At 38.9% G+C, this 17746-nt stretch overlaps 2 protein-coding genes across 6 annotated transcripts in view; both read right to left on the bottom strand.

Moving 5' to 3' along the window:
- Positions 1 to 728, bottom strand: part of LOC144659464 (unconventional myosin-X-like) — a 42491-nt gene extending 41763 nt beyond the window's left edge. The window contains exons 1-2 of the mRNA XM_078519909.1: positions 584 to 728; positions 370 to 468 (exon numbers count right to left, since the gene is read on the bottom strand). Coding sequence (XP_078376035.1) covers positions 370 to 468; positions 584 to 604 — 120 coding nt within the window. The 5' untranslated portion in view covers positions 605 to 728. The remainder of the gene's footprint in view (positions 1 to 369; positions 469 to 583) is intronic.
- A 1781-nt stretch (positions 729 to 2509) lies between these two features.
- Positions 2510 to 16831, bottom strand: LOC144659448 (72 kDa type IV collagenase-like). Of its 5 annotated transcripts, none has more exons than XM_078519893.1 (9): positions 16732 to 16831; positions 11939 to 12078; positions 11765 to 11810; positions 11436 to 11588; positions 8413 to 8574; positions 6784 to 6939; positions 5337 to 5554; positions 4029 to 4086; positions 2510 to 2707 (listed from the first exon to the last, which is right to left on the bottom strand). In XM_078519893.1, the coding sequence occupies exons 2-8, from the start codon at positions 12053 to 12055 to the stop codon at positions 4045 to 4047; spliced, it is 894 nt and encodes a 297-aa protein (XP_078376019.1). In that variant the 5' UTR covers positions 12056 to 12078; positions 16732 to 16831; the 3' UTR covers positions 2510 to 2707; positions 4029 to 4044. The 5 variants fall into 5 exon arrangements, with proteins under 5 accessions (XP_078376019.1, XP_078376020.1, XP_078376023.1 ...); XM_078519894.1 differs by having other exon boundaries at positions 6799 to 6939; XM_078519897.1 differs by lacking the exon at positions 5337 to 5554.
- Positions 16832 to 17746: the final 915 nt, after the last annotated feature.

Genomic DNA, 17746 nt, shown 5'->3' with positions numbered 1-17746 from the left:
CTCTTAGTACTTAGAATTATGGATCCGCCATCTCTAGAAGGCAACCCGATATTTCGAAAACTTATATTAATCCGAGTTCATGTCTGAGCAACAATAAAACTAAAAGATAAAGATGTTATAAACTGCCTATATCGGCATGAAATAAACAAACCGAACAGTCGCACAGTTATATTCAGTGTATGGTTTCTACTAGTTAAAGAGTTTGTTTTGGCTTTTAGGTATTGTAATTACCATGAAAGATCAGTTCATAATGCAAACAACAGTAATATATTATTGTAAGATTTTTTACAGACGGTGGGAGGGCGAAGTGAAACAAGTCGACTCCCGTATCGCGAGTTTCGTTTACATTACTTTTAACTTTTTAATTACCTTATCATACTCAGTGTGAAAAGTCACTTGTTCGCCTTTTGAGTCTGTTACTCTCGCAGGGACCCAATCTTTTCCCTCGAGAAGCCATACACGGGATCCCTAGAAAATAAAAGATTTGTCGAAACAAAATTCATAGCCGCATTCCGACACATTCGACGGCAAGACGTGACCAGTCGTTTTAAATGCACAGTTAACAACAAAATAATAAACCTACCACTTCATGAAATGACTCCATGGTTAAATTCTCAAATCACTAGCCGATGTTTTTACAAAGCATCACGAGATCGGAATAACTCTGACTGTTGAAAATAAACTGGAAAACATGCACTTCCGAAAGGCCGCAGTTTGCTTGTGTTCGATCGCACTTTCTTGTCTAGATCGCGGGCTCAAGCTCCTCAGGACGGAACCTCGACGGAAGGGAGGGGTCTTGCGGGACGATTTGCGATCGAACGGAACGAGATTCAGTAGATTTGGAACAACCTCTATTCGATTGTTAGATCGGTAGAAATTTCCGATCTGCAATATTCCACTTGAAGAAAAAAGGATAACAAATCTGTTTTCTTCTCGACCTTGTTATCCTCCTTTTTCGGTCTAGTTTTTTTATTATTATTATTATTCCAGGTGCAGACCAGAAGGATCGTGAACTCTGGGGACAAGAATGATTTGTTTCCAGCTTTCTGATGGTTTATGACTGAGACCGATTGACAGTAACCTGCGATCAGGCGTTTTCTTTTCCCTTGCAACGGGAGGGAGGGCATGATTTCAGGTTAGATTGACAGAGGAGCAGCAACCGGAAGTAACCTTTATCAGTTTCTAGTTTCGCGGCATGCGTGACCGCAGGTTACCGGAAGTAATTCCGCCAAACCTGCATTAAAAATATTGGAAATATTTTACTCATCTGCAAGTTGCATGGAATTTCAACTATTTCTCGGCCTGGTAATCAGCTCAGTGAACTGTCACGTATAAGTCTAAAAGAGTGATTTTCACTCTAGTGTCCGAGAATAGGCTTATTTCGAATACCAAAATTCTAACCAAGTCTTAGAGGGATAAAACAAGCCAAATGATTTACTCATTCCTCAACCTCGATGTGATATCTTTTGTTTAATTCCCCCCAGCCTCCGTGTCAAGTTAGAATTTGTTATGTCAAAATTAGCCTCTTTGATTCTGGTTTGCTTTGGCGTTGCATAACTGCACTTAGCACTTGGTTTAAAAATCTGGCGCCACTTTCTTTAAAAATTAGAAATAAACCAAAACCAAATCGTGGCTCGCTCACACACGTTTTCTCGCGCTTCATGAGGAGGCTCATCCCGAAAGAGGATCCCTTTTCATGCTTCAGGTAAATAAAAGGGTCATGAGGGATAAAAGGTAGGGATATCAGTTTAGGGATTTAAAAAGGCCTTTAATTAAAATATTTTTAACCGACGCACCTTATGCCTGTACCATATGCAGACGCACCTTAAACGTTCCATAAAAATGGCATCAAGACTTCCTGTTTTAAGCATATGTCATGTCTTTTTAGTATATGAAAGGGTTACCTTTTTTCAGTAAAAGGTACATGAATTAGGTATAGGAATTTGCGAAACAGGGACCAAAAACCCCGGAATGGCTGAGAAAACAGCTTTGGATTGCAAGACGTTTGTCACGTTAATGCAAAACAAATATTCTAAAACAAGAATTCTCAATTTTTGCATCGGTTTTTGTTGCTAGCTGTGCCGTGCTGTGAGTTGGAGAGTTGTTGTTGGGATTTTAAGCTACTCCGTGACTGATGGCAGGCGAGCAGTTTTGTTTATATAACTAAAAGTATTCGCTTGTTCTGTAAACTTTATAAAATGCTTGAAAACATTCTCCAACCTCCAAAGTTGCGTTTTGTAGCATTTTGCGAAAATTCTACCGCAGTTTTGTGTCAAACTCCTTCACACGAATTTCAAGTACTGCTGTGCCGTGCAGTGAGTTGGACAATTGTTGTTGGGGTTGTTGTTTGATTTTGACCAACAGATGATCTATGATATTGCACGTTTTACGAAAAGAATGTTATAGTTATTCAGCTACACAGATCAAAAACAAGAATTTAATAGAAACTGCAGAAAAATCCCTCAAACAAGTAAAATAACTGAACGATTAAAAACACTCGGAGACAATAGCCAAAGCATATAATGTTTTATTGTGGTCCAAATTGTAAGCAAATATTTAACTTGCATTTTTTAAATTTTTTGTGCCCGTGCAGGGCAAGCGAAATGCCTCTATGTTATAAGTTAACAGCCATCCGTGATTATTCAAAATGTTGTATTGCTGGCACTTTCAAACGTGTTTATTTTTCTTCTTCGTATGCGAAGTTTTCCTGTAAGAAAATAAAAAGAATTACCATCAGCATTCGTTTCAAGGAACGTAGTTTATCCGGAGAAAGGGAGACTAAAAAACACACTGCACAGTCTCGTAATAATAACGAACTAATGGATGGACGACTGAACGCGCAGAGTATCATTGGGTCTATTAACTATCTTGGTGCAAGTTGATTTCTAACGAAAAGTTGTTGAAGTGATGTGGTGTTTTCTTTAATTCGCGTGTCACCTGTTTGCAACTCAGTTTACAGTTAATTGTGCCTTGCACCAATCTACGCCCTTATGCGAAGACAGTCCATTCTTTTTCCTTAACTGAACATTTTGGCAGACGTACAGACAGGCAGTCGGACGGACGGACGGACGGACGGACGGACGGACGGACGGACAGACAGGCAGACAGGCAGACTGACAGACAGACAGACAGAAAGACAGAAAGACAAACTGACAGACAGACAGACAGACAGCTATTTCGACACGGAATATCTTCAATTACAAAGAATTGGTTTCTAAGAAAGCAGTGCTCACAAATCACTACAGACTATGCAACTACAAGTATTGCATTCAGTGTTAGTTGCTACTGTGGAGACCAAGTGTGTGTAGAGATTTACTAAATGACTCAAGATATTGCTCTAATTGATCGCATTTGGAAGAGAATTCCATAATTTAGAGGCACGATATGAAACACTCTTTTTCAAGTTTCAAATTTGGGTTTCTGGAGGGCTAAATTGTATCTATAGTATGCATAACGTTATGCATTATAATCACAGTGTGATGCTGACGTCGGACAAGAGTGTCCCACTGAAGCATCCTAAAAATACCAGCAGATCTTTTTCCCAGTCGCTCTGAGTGCTAATCCGAGTTGCTCGATTTAAGAGTTTTATCATGAATTCTCTCTGTCAGACCCTTGTTTAGACTTGACTAGTAATCGAATAGGGGAAGGATCAACGATTTAGAAATTGTATTTAAAAATTTTGTTGGAATAAAAGGTCTAACATGTTCAAAGCAGGGACAGAAAATATCTTCTTTGCAATGTGGTCAATGTGTTTCGACCACGATAGACTATAGTGGTGGTTGATATGGACGACTATAAAGAAATTGGCGGCTTTAACTCTCTTTTTCGGATCATCATACAGTTGAATTCGGAGGTTAAAGGTAGGTCGCGCTGTTTTGTGATTAGAGCAATAGCATTGGAGTTTTGAGTTCAACTTATTCACCTGATTTCATTTACTCATAGAAAGTTTTGTCCTTTTTCCTATGGATTGTGTATTTTTGCCCTTACTTGCCCTTTAATGACAACGTACAAGCGGTCACAGCACTTACCTTCTGAGATCAAGAATTAGCAGCACTGGGTCATGTACTTTTCTCTGTTTTGCTCGGCCTGCCATAAACAAGATCAGATATATAGATAATGCATTATTTAGGTGCATATTTATACATACACAGGTATATAAGTTAGCATAGTTTTAATACGTGTAACAGCTGGTAAAGTTCAGTGCTACGTTTTATTTCTTTGTTTTATACCCAGCTTGCAGTTAAACGTCGTACAGCTTCTTATTACCCTACAAAATCATATTTACGTTAGACCAAACTGTACATGCACTTAACAAAACTACACATAATTGTCACCTTTGGTAATTAAACTTTTACGCAGGAAAAGAAAAAGAGAGAGATAAAAGGCATGCTAAAAAACTTAAGATTTAAGTTTAATAAACATGAAATTAGTTTTCCCCCATTTTTACTTTATGGAAATTTCTCGTTTGACCTGATATACTGTCTAAATCTTGGCTCAGAAAACTTTATTATAATGTTGGTTCCAATTTATTCAATTTAGCAATGTATGACACGTATTCACTCAAGAGACTGCATTTGATTTCTTAAACTCTGACCATGCATCGAGGCCATCTTTGTAAGAAAACAGCAAGATGAATGAAGCTACCAAAAAAAAGTGAATTTTTCGCCCTTTATCACAAAGAAATTCATCTAAAATGACTTTTCAGGTGCTCTCACCAGCTACCTCCGAAATATTTCTTTTGAGATATTACCCTTTTTACTGTTATCATTGACTCAATAGTAAGCATCTCAAAGTCTCCCACTTTCAAAGCCTATAAATCAATCTATTTATGTCTTTAACAAGGTCAATTGTAATTGAAATTTATGCTGCTTTGCAAAAAACCTTTGATAAAGCAAGTACGAAGCTCAAAAACAAAAGAACAACGCCTGACGTAAGAATCACTTTTAGTGGTTTGTTTTAAAGGGCTAGAATTTAAAACCTAGACCAAATTTTTCTCGGATATTATTGTCAACCTAGCATCCTCTTTTATAGCTATTTTGTGTTACATAAATTACTACACAGATTGAAAAGTTCTCATTAGTTTGGTACTAAAACGTGTCTGTAGCTAGTAGGTGGCTTATTAGCAACAAGCCTATTTAGAAACTGGAATTGGATCATATTGAGGGCAACTGTACTTAACTGCTTTGGGTTAATAAAAACCAAAGCAAATTCCAGAAATTAAAACCTAACACTTCATGCATTGCAGGAGAGTCGTTGAGCTTTCTTTAGTTCGGTTTTATCGGGTTAATTAGTTTTAATTGGCCTTGTCAGAATAGTGAGTAGATCGGGTAACGTACTATCTTTTCGTCACCAAAAGTGACTTCATCTATTTCTTCTGTATTGCACCCTTCTGCACAACATTCCTCTTGCAAGTTGGCCGTTGAGCCCCAAAAACTAAAACTCCCACTCCTAGTTTCACGTAGGTTTTCGGCAATTCTTTGAGTCTCGCTGCAAAAGGACGGCTTTGCACCGACCCATAGGAAGATGTTGGCCGCGGACGAAGGCAAAACGATATCTGAAATTGTTAAAACACGAATGTTGATCAATAAACTTAAAGTAGGAAGCTTTAAGCAATCAGGACAGAGAAAAGAGACCTGCCAGAAACAAGCTTCTGTGAGAAGGGGTTTGAAGCTGTGAGCTAGCGCGATTTGAATTAATGTTGGCAAATGTGGTTTTCCTGAAATTACATTCCTCGATTCTTTAGGTTTGCTTGAACAGAATTGAACGGTGAAGGACATTATAAAATCGATGAAATAAACTAGTCCCACGCTTGGTCGAGGAAAAAGAGGGGCCGACTGACTGACTGACTGACTGACTGACTGACTGACTGTCTGACTGTCTGAGTGACTGACTGACTGACTGACTGACTGTCTGACTGACTGACTGACTGACTGACTAACTGACTGTCTGACTGACTGACTGACTGACTGACTGACTGACTGACTGACTGACTGACTGTCTGACTGACTGTCTGACTGTCTGACTGACTGACTGACTGTCTGACTGACTCACTGACTCACTGACTGACTGACTGGCTGGCTGGCTGGCAAGCTGGCTGGCTGACTGGCTGGCTGGCTGGCTGGCCGACGGACGACTGACTGACTGACTGACTGACTGACTGTCTGTCTGTCTGTATGACTGACTGACTGGCTGACTTCACGGCTTACTTACTTACTTGGATTACATTACCTTCATTATTCTTTAATTTGAAGGTAATGTAATTGCAGATGTTAGTCCTCGGTAAATCGAACGATATTCTTCGCTCTAGTATTGTAATAGTAAAATATATGGAAAATGGCCTCGATATAACTAAACCTCGTTATAGCGAACGTATTTGCCGGTCCCTTGGCCACTCGTTATATCTAGGTTACACTATATTATTATTTATATAAATACTGAGATATAGTTAAAGAAACAACCTTATTACATTACATTACATTACATGACATTGCGTTGCATTGCATTGCATTGCATTGCATTACATTACATTACATTACATTACATCACATTACATTAAAAATAAATAATACATTGAATAAATAATTAAAGAGAAAATTACTTAAACTTCAATTTTGCTTTAGGTGGATCATAAGTAGCCGTGTAATTAGGACTTGTGCGTAGCGTGCCATACAATTAATTAATTAATTAATTAATTAATTAATTAATTAATTAAAATCAGTTTGATTTGAATTTAACTCCTCAGCATAACACGTTATGTTAACCCTTATAATAAAATGCATATACCTAATGGACACCAACCCCACTTCTTTTCTTTTTCATAGTTATAAGTAACTCCACACCACTTTTTGTCACCCGTTTTCACACATGACGTTTGTTCTATCCCTTTATATAGAAATGGAAACTTGCAGCACTTTCCATCCACTGTCTTCACACTGCACTCTGTCGATAGATAGTAAATTAAATAACATTATTATCTACTTGCTACAAAAATACAAATGACTTTCAACAACTAGGTTCTACCTTTAATCCAGACCACTTTCTGGGGTATACCATTATAACTTTTTTTGTTAACGCTTAGCCATTTATTTGGTGCATAGCGTTATTCACAACCTGGTCGTCGAAAGAACAGTCTTCGAGCGAATTCGAGTTTGATCGGTACGATTTGAGCCAGATTTTTTTTTAAGATTAGCTGAAATATCCAATTAGATTGTAAATACAGCAGTCTTGTGGTAATTACGCGTACGGTTAAACGCCAAAGACAACGTGAAAATGGAAAATGAATTGAGACTCAAATTTATAAAAAATCTATTCAGCGTGATTGCTTAGTTTACAGTTTATCAGGCTGTCTATAAGTGTAACAAAAAAAGCCTTGACCGTGCTTTGTTCTGTTATAAAGCACGAGGAAGTAACAAGAGCACAAGAGAAGTGTAGAGTGGAACACGAGACGCAGGCGAGTGTTTCTCCCTACCTCTTAAGGACGTTCGCGCGAAAATCTTCCAACATTGCAATTTTTCTTAAACTTTCACCACTGCTAGTTTACAAGTTACTTAAGTCAGAAATGTAAAAAAAATTGGGGGTCACCGAATTCGTTTTCGAGATATGATATCTGAAAGAAGGCGCTTATTTGGATAAATTTGATTTCGTCACTCGATATGACCTCTGCGGCTTCTGGCAACAAAATATTTCAAATGAATTGATGCAGGCCACCTTCCTTTGTCCCAATTTATTTGAGTGGGTCTATTGTACAAATATATTTCACTTTTAAAGTCCCTTAGAATAAACCTTGTCTTTGACAATTGGATTTGCCAACGATCGAAACAGAAAAATGCTGCAAAACTTGACTTATTCGATTGCGCGCGGGGAGGGAAAATGAAAAAATAATAAACTTCTAACATTCGAATTTGGCTCATTTTTTGTCAATCGGTAGAGATTTAGCCCAAAAGGTTATTTATCCCGAAAAAAAGGGGGTCACCAACCGTTTAAGAGAGGAAACTGCAAGCGAAGTTAACGCAACGGTTACCCACCCTATATGTGTTTGGAAAGATTTCTCAGCGCGCGCGCTCATGCATGACGTGGCGTGACGTTGCGACATTAATTACGTGCGCAGTAAGGATGCGCATAAACAATTAAAGTCCTTAACAGTCGACCACAGCTCTGTACCTATGAAAGCGCTAGAATTTTCTCAGTTATTGTATAAAAGGACTCGATCGCCAAAACGCCTGAAATCCTTGTTGAAAAACATTCGAAGAAGAAAAAAATTTTTAGACCCAAGTCATGGCGCTCCTGGGGCCAAAGCCCAGTTCCAGAGACCCAAATCTCATTTTCCAGTTGAACATTTGCCCAAATCCCAGTTCCCATTTGACCCTTTCAGGTCCCTCCCTTATGTCACCCCTCAGTATTAAACACGCATACCTGATGGACACCACCCCCACTTCTTTTCTTTGTCATAGTTATAAGTAACTCCACACCACTTTCTGTTGGTCGTAACGCTTTTCACACAAGAGGTTTGTTCTATCCCTTTATACAGAAAAGGAAAATGACAGCACTTTCCATCCACTGTCTTCACACTGCACTCTGTCAATAGAAAGTAAATTACATTGTTTTTTATTTGCTACAAAGCATGACTTAGGGGCCGATTACATGGCGAATTTCAGCACGGGCTTAAAGAGGCAGTATTCTAAATTCTAAATCCACTCATAGTGGCCTGGCCTTGCTAATAAGTACAAGTCCTGAAAATTTTTAAAACGTGGTTTGGGTACAGACTGGTAGGAAAGGAGTGGCCTAAAACTTGAAAACGTCGGGTCGACGCGTTCAAGTTTAACAGTTTTACTTGGAAAAAAATTTCTTTAAAACCATTGATTGCGGTTTATTTGCATCTAAGAGAATGATTTTTTATGACTTTCTTTTGTTGTATAAAGGTTATTCTGCTTAACAGTGAGTGCATCCTTGTAGTTGTAGAGTATTTTACACGAAAACTTATAAGATTTCACGTGACACCGTCCCTTTAAATTTCAGTCCGATAAATATATAAAAGCAAAAAAAAGGAAGCTTTATGTTTGTGTCCGGTAGGGTTTGCCAAACAAAAAAATTATAATGAGCAAGCCAGTCTCGCTTGCAAAAAGTGGAAACGCAACGAATACTGATAACCGGTACAGCTTCTTGTTGTTACGGACAAACGGTTTTTGGAAAGACATTTTAAATTTGTAAATTATTGAAAGTCATTGAGGGAAATTTTAAAACTTGGAACGGAAAACCCGTCAAAAAAGGTACTGCCATAATTTACGATGCCAGGTTTTTCAAAGAAATGCCAGACGACGTAAAAATGTTTCCAAAAGACAGCCAACAGGGAAAACTGACCTTCGACGATCTCATAAAGATGCACAACAGAAAAAGGATTGGAAAATTTCACTACCGCTGTAAGTCAGGTCTAAATTATTTCCTGATTGACAGTAACTTCCGGTAATAACTGACATAATAGTTTAACCTGAACTGAACTCCTTAGCACTGCACGTTATGCTACCCCCCAGTACTTGTACATGCTACCGCTTTGAGTTGTACAGCGGTGTTGCGCATTAGGCGCCAGTTTTCCCTCGATGTAAGAGTCACGTGACATGAAACCACATGAGTTTTGCTGTTTCGAACAAGATCAAACATCGGCCAGTTTGCAAATGTATTATTTTCGCCTCGGTTTATTCGTTTGAGATGGTTCTAAGAACTACACGCGGTAACTTCAAGTCTTAAAGGAAAGGAAGGTTACGGATGACTTTGTATATCAGAAGTAGCGAGATTAAAGGATATCAGGAGCCATAAAAATAGCACAATTGTTCCATATCATGGGGACAACCTCAATCGCGCGCTTACGGTCTCCGTCCCCGATTATGGCTCCTGAGGATATATATGTTATTTGCCGGCTGGGAGGTCCGTATAGTGAAAAACTGTGACCGAGGTCTTGAAAATGCTGCCCGAGGCCGCAGGCCGAGGGCAGCATTTTCAAGGCCGAGGTCACAGTTTTTCACTATACGGACCGACCCTAAGCCGGTAAATAACTTATTTATTTTTTTCCTACTTTAATGTGTTTGATTAAAAAACACCTAAAAATCCTACAAAGACTTTCTTGCCAAATGTGTTTGTATTTATATACGCGCGCATCCAATGTTGAGTCGATCGCCATAAATGAGCTACGGCAAGAGTAAATAATGATCTGTTTGCTATAAGAGTTTACTGCCAAACAAAATAAATTCACTAAAATGAACAGTACTCAAGGAAAATTTCATCTGAAAAAAAAAGAAAAAAAGCATCTGAAATAATAGAAAAGCACAATGTAGAACAGAGCAATCAGCGAGTTGCGAAACACTTTTAACTCCATTTCGGCTTGTGAGTTCTTTAGTTAATTAAACTTACTTTTCGGACTGGAAAGCACTTAGCTATTTACATTTGTATTTAACGAGTCAAAAACCTCTGTGTTGATTCCCACAGTATTCTGTTTTGACAAAAAGTTTGCGAAAGTGAAACTGAATGAAGCTGAAATGTGTAGTTTGGTCGCCTGCACAGTGACGGCACAATATTGCGAGAATTAATTTGACTGTTTTTTAATAAAGCATCTCATTTTCTTGAATGGCGATAAGCAGTATTCGGTTTTGGAGAAAAGTAGCAGAGAAGCAAGGTGTTTGAAAGGATAAATCGAGTCTGTAAACCGGCGACTTGCAGTTAACCGCAAATGGCGTGAAAATCAGTGCGAATGCACAAACAACGATCGGCAAACCACGGCCATAAAACTATAACTTCATTTTGTCACTAAAGAGAATAAATACTCGCCTTTTGGAGAACTTCAAGGCCTTTAATTCCACTGCTAATTTTCCCTTTCAAATTTACAACGGTTGGTGAGCAACTACATCGATTTAAATCATTTTGGAGAGCAAAACTGTCATGGGTTCGTTCGTCTCGCCGCGAAATGAAACTCACGAAAGCGTTACCGTGGCCAGTGGGCAGAGATAGGAGAATCTTGCCCGCGCTAATAACCAATCAGATTGCAGGATTCGTTACCGTGCCCTCTTGGAAAAAAATAAATGGCAGTTAATTTATGGCAGTCCGTTTATTCGCCATGAGTACTATTATGCACCTATCAGTGTTAAGGCCCATGGTGCGGGGGGGGGGGGGGAGGGGGGAGAATCAGGGGATTTTGACATCTTTTGGAAGCCAGGGTCAAATTCCCCACCCCTGGGCACCTAGTGAATGTCAAATTTCACATATCTCCTCTTAAATTTCTAACCCAGCAGACCATTTTAGATGTCAAAATCCCTACCTTGGGAGAGCTTCACGATGTCAAATTCCCGTGGGTTGCCCCCCCCCCCCCACCCTGGAGCTTAACATTGATAGGTGCATTATGATATGATCTTTTGGAACTTATCGACGGTTACAGTACTAAATTCACAAACCTGATGGACACCATCCCCATGTCTTTTCTTTTTCACTTACTACACACCACTTTCTGAGAGACAACAATCCTGGCACACATGAGGTTACGTTTTTCCCAAGATACAGAAATGGAATTTCGCAGCACTTTCCATCAACTGTCTTCACACTACACTCTGTCAATAGAAAGTAAAATGTCTTTGCAACAACAAAGGTCAACCAGACCTTCTGAAAGACTTCTTATCCGCCATGTTAAAAGTTGGACGTGGAAATTTGGTGGTGAAAAAAAAAAAAACCTAGGCAATAACATAAGGGGCGAGGAGGAGCCATAATTCTGATTGTGCATACTCACCATTGCTGTCAAATTCGTCAACAGGTGTATCGCTTTCAATCAAGTTCTACAAGAACCAATATGAAGATCGATTATAACTTATCGTAAGCTGATAATGGCGGAGGACGTAGAGCTTTGAGTAACGCATCACACGAAGGCATACGTAACAAAGTAACCGCATTTTCCTTGTCTTACCTCCTTCCCAGGTATCCCTGACTTGGTTAAAAATTCCTTCTGATGCTTGGATCCAGCCCAGCAAGCTGGCAGAGTTCTACACAGACAAACTAGCACAAAGACATATGCGTACATCATCTTTGACCGCGTTTTGTCACGCTCTGAAATTAAACGGGGAAATGCCTTGTTACAGGAAATTTGTGCAACATCAAATTTTCAAGATTCTCGTGATTTTGTCGTGTCCGTGATTATTTTTCGAAAAGCACTATGAACTTAGTTTTTTCCTCAAATTATCGTTCCATTCATTTCTAAAAGTATCTTGGACCGGAAAGACGATGCCAAAAAAATCCTTCGTTCTAGCTCTCCTTACAGGTACAAAATGTGGCATCGGTTTTGTTACACTGAAAGGCTGAAAAGGCTTACCTCGCTCCTACAAAAAAGAATTTATTGTGCGGTTCTCGCTTATAAAATAATTAACGGACACGCAGGAATATTTAAACGGTGTTTAAAACTTCCCTAACAACTCGTATACAAATGTGATATTTCTAAAGTACCAGGAAGTTTGAGAAAGAATTGCACTACCGTCCCCAGCAGCTATTTAATAAATTATTCGCTTTCGATTTCCTTGGGCGTAATAGTTGATGAGCCCTAATCGAATTTTTTTTTCAGTAAAATTCTAACTAAGATTTCTTGATATAGTTTTAAGTAATCGCGCGCAGACTAAAATATTATTTGAAACTTGCACCTATCCACACGCGCTCATCAGTCATTCAACATGTTCGAGTTATGGTCTTCTTTTAGTCTTATCGGGATTGCATTTTATCCGGTGATTTTGAATATTTTCAATCTTCCGCCGAAACTTCAGAAACGAAACGATTAAACGTGACCATTTTGCAGATGACCTCACTGCACAGTAATGGTTGATAGTGTTCGATAGTTCAGCCACACGGGACCCAAACGCTGTATTAGTTATTCATAATCTTAAAATAAAAATGTTCTTATTTACCTGCGTTCCAGTGTTTTTTTTACCGGTTTGGGGGCGATTTGAATCCGGGCGAAGGCGGTTTACGTTGCGAGTTCTAAACGGTAATCGATCTGTCGCAATGTCAATACGATGCGCCTCAATAAGTCTCAAGTTTTACTTTAACTGTTATTATTAACTATTAACTCACGAAACTCCCCGCGAGGAGAGTTAATAGTTAATGGTTTTAGTAACTTGAGTTAATAACAGTTGAAACTCGAGGCGCGTCGTATTGACATTGCGACAGATCGATTACCGTTTAGAACTCGCAACGTTCCAAAAATGGGAAATGGGGAGAGGTGAAAAGTATGCGTGCTGAGCCTAGAGAGAATGGCAACGGAAGCGTGTGGGGGACACTGGGAAGGGAAAAGTCATTTTTCGTGTTTTTTTTTTTTTGCCTTCCCCCTGAAGGAGCCTCTGCAGAATAGAGAGGGGCATCCCTGCGATGGACTAGCATCCCATCCAGGAAGAGTAGAAATACTCCTGAGGCCTCTCAAGGGGGTTCTGATGTCGCTTTGTTGCTCATATCCAACCCACCTGTCGCCTATTTGGTGAGGGAAACATTGTCGCTGTCTGAAATATACACCCTTTCGGTGCTAGTTTCTGTTGGCTGTCGATATTCTGTTGATTCTGGAACAAGATTGTCCCTACATTTTGAGCTAATTGTGAGCTTGGGCCGCCTGTGATATAATCGTTCGCGATCGCCGCGGTCTGCGACCGATCGCCCCACAGGCGGCCCAAGCTCACAATTAGAGGAGTTAAAATATTTAACATAATCTATTTTGTAACCGTATGCGAAACGTGACTCTCGACCGGCAGCATATGGAGGTGTTGTGTTACAACGGTTCTCATTTATGAAGGTTTGTATGGGAGAATACGCTTTCGAATTTATAGCTAAATATAATGAGATTTTGACAATAAAATCAACTTACCTCAATGTCTTGTCGTTATGTCTGTTGTTATCTCGGTTCTCAGGCCAATCCGAGGCGTTTTAAGCGAGTTATGCAATTTTTGGTTTCCACTTCTTAGCAGTGGAAACCAAAAATTGCATAACTCGCTTAAAACGCCTCGGATTGGCCTGAGAACCGAGATAACAACAGACATAACGACAAGACATTGAGGTAAGTTGATTTTATTGTCAAAATCTCATTATATTTAGCTATAAATTCGAAAGCGTATTCTCCCATACAAACCTTCATAAATGAGAACCGTTGTAACACAACACCTCCATATGCTGCCGGTCGAGAGTCACGTTTCGCATACGGTTACAAAATAGATTATGTTAAATATTTTAACTCCTCTAATTGTGAGCTTGGGCCGCCTGTGCATGGTGCATCAGTATTACCCAGAACTACGTTTCCGTTTGGCCTCGAGCTCGCTTTTGCTTCTTCGCCGTAAAACGGCAATAATGAGAAGATAGGAGGCCACGAAGTTTGCCTTTGCATCGAAGGCTGCCATAAGCGATATCGGAGTTTTGAAAAAAAAAAAAAAAAAAAAAAAAAAAAAACACGTGCGCCGATCGGAATAAAATCGAATATTCATATGCGAGAACAAAGAAAAGATCATGAATTATTATCTTGGTTGATTAACCCTATTTTTCATATACCAGACGATCGCGGCGATCATATGAGAACCCCCTGATCGCTTCCAATCGCCTCAGAATTTGCAAACGACAGAAGCGACAGAGACGATCGGGGCGATCATATGAGAACCAGCCTTAAGCAACCAGGCAGTCTTACAAAGGACGTTAACGACCTGATGTCCTTAAAGCTCAGTAAAAGTCAGCTCTAACGAATTATGCAATAGCCAAATTTCCTCTAGAATGAAATTCCAAACGAGTAGCAAGCTTCTCTACGTCAAGGCCCGTCATGCACACACACACACACACATTGTTTAATATATCCTCCATAAAACCGTATCTTCTTCCGCAGACTTGTTATTTGTGTAATGTTATAAACGAGGCGTAATGTTTTTTTAAGTCTAAAATCAAAGTTTATCAGGTCTAAAACACATTGTGAGAGCTTTTAAAATAATTATTAAACGACTCCAAAAACTTTCCCAAACAAGCGTGTCCTTTTGGATAGAGTTCAGAACAATATCAAGTTGGAAATTAGCATACGAGAAAAACATCATGATATAAATATTCAAGAAACATAAGAAGTCAGCAGCGCATACGAAGCGCTGATGGCGTCCTCTTTTTGTAGGTTTCGGGAACCCAAAACCTCCGAGGAAGACAAGTCGGAGAACCCTCCAGCTCGGCTTGAAGACTAACGTGTTAAAAGGTACTGCAGTTCGATACTGATATCAGTGACAGTAGTCATGCATGACACGTTTGGCTGGATATGGTTGTCGAAGTGTGCGAAGAAAATGGTGAAAGTTATCCAAGAATATTTATAAGGTAGAAAAACCAATTGTTTTTGGCCATATTTGTTTCTTTTTTAAAAAATAACTAATTAGCCAATTGGGAGTTTCACCGATATAAATTATCCATAAATTCGTAGGTTTATGAACTTATGAATTATAATTATTAACTGAAGTTTGAAAGCACATTTGAACCTTTCGCTTCGCTCTGTTTGATATCGTGCAACCTTAGTGTGGTAAACTTACTACGCCCCAAGTCTATCTAAAATTTTCTATGGCTAAAAATATATTAAAGATTCGCAAGTAACAAGAAGTTTCGAAAAGTATTTAAGGTCGCGGGGGATACCTACAGCATGAATAAATTCATGAAGGGAAATTTTGGTTGACCTGCATCTTTTAAAACGCTTATTTCTCAGCTGTTATGGGTGCGATTAAACTCAAATTATACAGAAACATAAAGAAATGATGAAAGATTGTGAATGTCATCTTTTATTTGGTAGATTGCATTTAACCGCGATGTTATAGCCTCGTTAGTGCCAAATTGGGAAAAACATGATTTTGTGGCAGAGTTTGCGGAACGAGTAGGAGACAGTACACTGTGATCTTGTCAAAAACTAATCAGTCAATACCTCTAGAGTGTCATAACAGAAGCGGATTTTTTAATTTAAAGTTTGCCAGCAAGTTATGGCGGTTTAAGTGCGCAAATTTGAATTTAATGTCTTCTGCCTCTTTCTAAAAGCGCTCTTTTAAAATTCCGCTTCTGTTATGACACACTACAGTATTCATAGTTTACCTATCTGCAGTGGCAAGTCATGAAGTTCTGTATCCGTGCTGTATTCTCTGCCACAAAATTGTCGGAAAAGTCCAAACTTTGAGATTTCCGAAGGTGTCCCGACCTAAATACGATCGTTTTGCAAAGGAGAGATGTAATTATGGTAATTATATTCCACGCTTTTATGGTGAGAACAATGCGTTTTTAAAAAGAACGCGATTGTTTATGCCGAATATTTTTGTGATTACTCTGAGCTGCAGAAATATTCAAATTGAAATGAAAATATATCGCTAAGTGTTGTTTTAAATTGGCTAAAATATCAAAGAAACAGGGATTTTTTACAAATCACGCGCACGCGCCCATATTTTTGTCCAGTCATAAATATCTCGTAAAGTTGCCAATGTCAGTCGTTGTACTTCGTGCATACGCTTTAAATAAATGCATAATGACGAGCCTAAGGTGTCCCCCGCGACCTTAAATAACCAGCCATTACAAGGACAACTGAAGATCCCTTTCATTTCTCGTGATTTGCGTATCGCTCAGCCTTGTGCTCTTTCAAACACACCCTTGTCAACGTTATAATGGGGCAAAAACAGAAAACTAGAAAAACGGAACTTGCTTTTGGCGAGCTGGAAAAACTGTAATCATGCAGTAACTAACCTTGGTTCGATATCTCCAAGATTGTTTATCTGGTCTTGAGTTAGTAAGTACTCCCCGTTTGAAAGACTGTTGAAGATACGCGTGATTTATTGAAGCGATGTTATGTTTATTGGTTTAGAGTTATGTGTTGACAGTTTAATTACAAGCACGAGTGGCTTAGTGCGTCAGCAGAAAATTCTCCAACCAAATGACTGATGGGAGTAATTTGCATTGAATAAAGTTTAAAGCTTGTTTATTTGTTATTATATACTAGCAACCAGTTCAGTGGACAATTTTATACGTTCAGGTTTACTTTATGGTTGTATATGTTTATTTTCTGTTTTTATAATGCATGTTAGTTTCAAAAAAGTATATATTACTGAGTGCAAAACGAAACGTGCATGCGTCATGGCAAATGCAAACTGTCGAAGGGGCATCGCCTTTGAGCGACTACTTAAACATCACTGATGTGTGTCAAATCCTTGACTTATCAGCCCATGTCCTACTTAACATTCTTTATCCCAGACGAAACTTTCTTTACTAGCTTGTTTTTCGTGTCCGAAAGTTTTGAGTCTACGAAATCCTTTTTTTACTTTTCTTTGCAAATAACGCTTTTAAGATACCATGACAGCAGTATGAGAGCCTTGTTTATGTTCCGCTGTGGTGATGATGCAGCACCTCTCATCTTAAGTGTTAAGTGTAATAATTGACTTTTCTCTCCGGAAAAGCTCTGCGTTTTGCCATTTTATCATTACAAAGAATTGTCGACCTACTTAAATTGTGATCTGCTTTTCAGGTGAAAGGTTTGTTTATTTATTATGAAGATGCAAGTGGATAGAAATTGAACCACGCTGTGTCCCTGAAAAGTGCAAATTGCTGAATAATTAAGCCTCTGTCAGTGCCTACTCAAAAGTTTCGATGGTCATGTAATCGCTTATGTAAAAGTGTTGCTGTGTCATTGTCATTTTATTCATATATTATTTATTATATTTTCAATCGCAGTGGGCGCGTTAAAACAAATGATTCTGATCAATTT

This window comes from Oculina patagonica, chromosome 7 (assembly GCF_052425735.1).
Source record: "Oculina patagonica isolate OP01 chromosome 7, crgOcupat, whole genome shotgun sequence".
NCBI lineage: Eukaryota > Metazoa > Cnidaria > Anthozoa > Scleractinia > Oculinidae > Oculina > Oculina patagonica.
The sequence above is the reverse complement of the archived record's forward strand: the minus strand, read 5'-3'. Positions and strand labels throughout refer to the sequence as shown.

Bases quoted from the DNA above. Each gene is read 5' to 3' on its own strand.
- LOC144659448 (XM_078519893.1), bottom strand. From the start codon at position 12,055: ATGATGTACGCATATGTCTTTGTGCTAGTTTGTCTGTGTAGAACTCTG. The intron at 8,575-11,435 runs GTTTGTGAATTT...TTCTATTGACAG, and splicing joins ATGGGGATGGTGTCCATCAG to AGTGCAGTGTGAAGACAGTG. The intron at 4,087-5,336 runs GTACGTTACCCG...TGTTTATGGCAG, and splicing joins CTTTTGGTGACGAAAAGATA to GCCGAGCAAAACAGAGAAAA.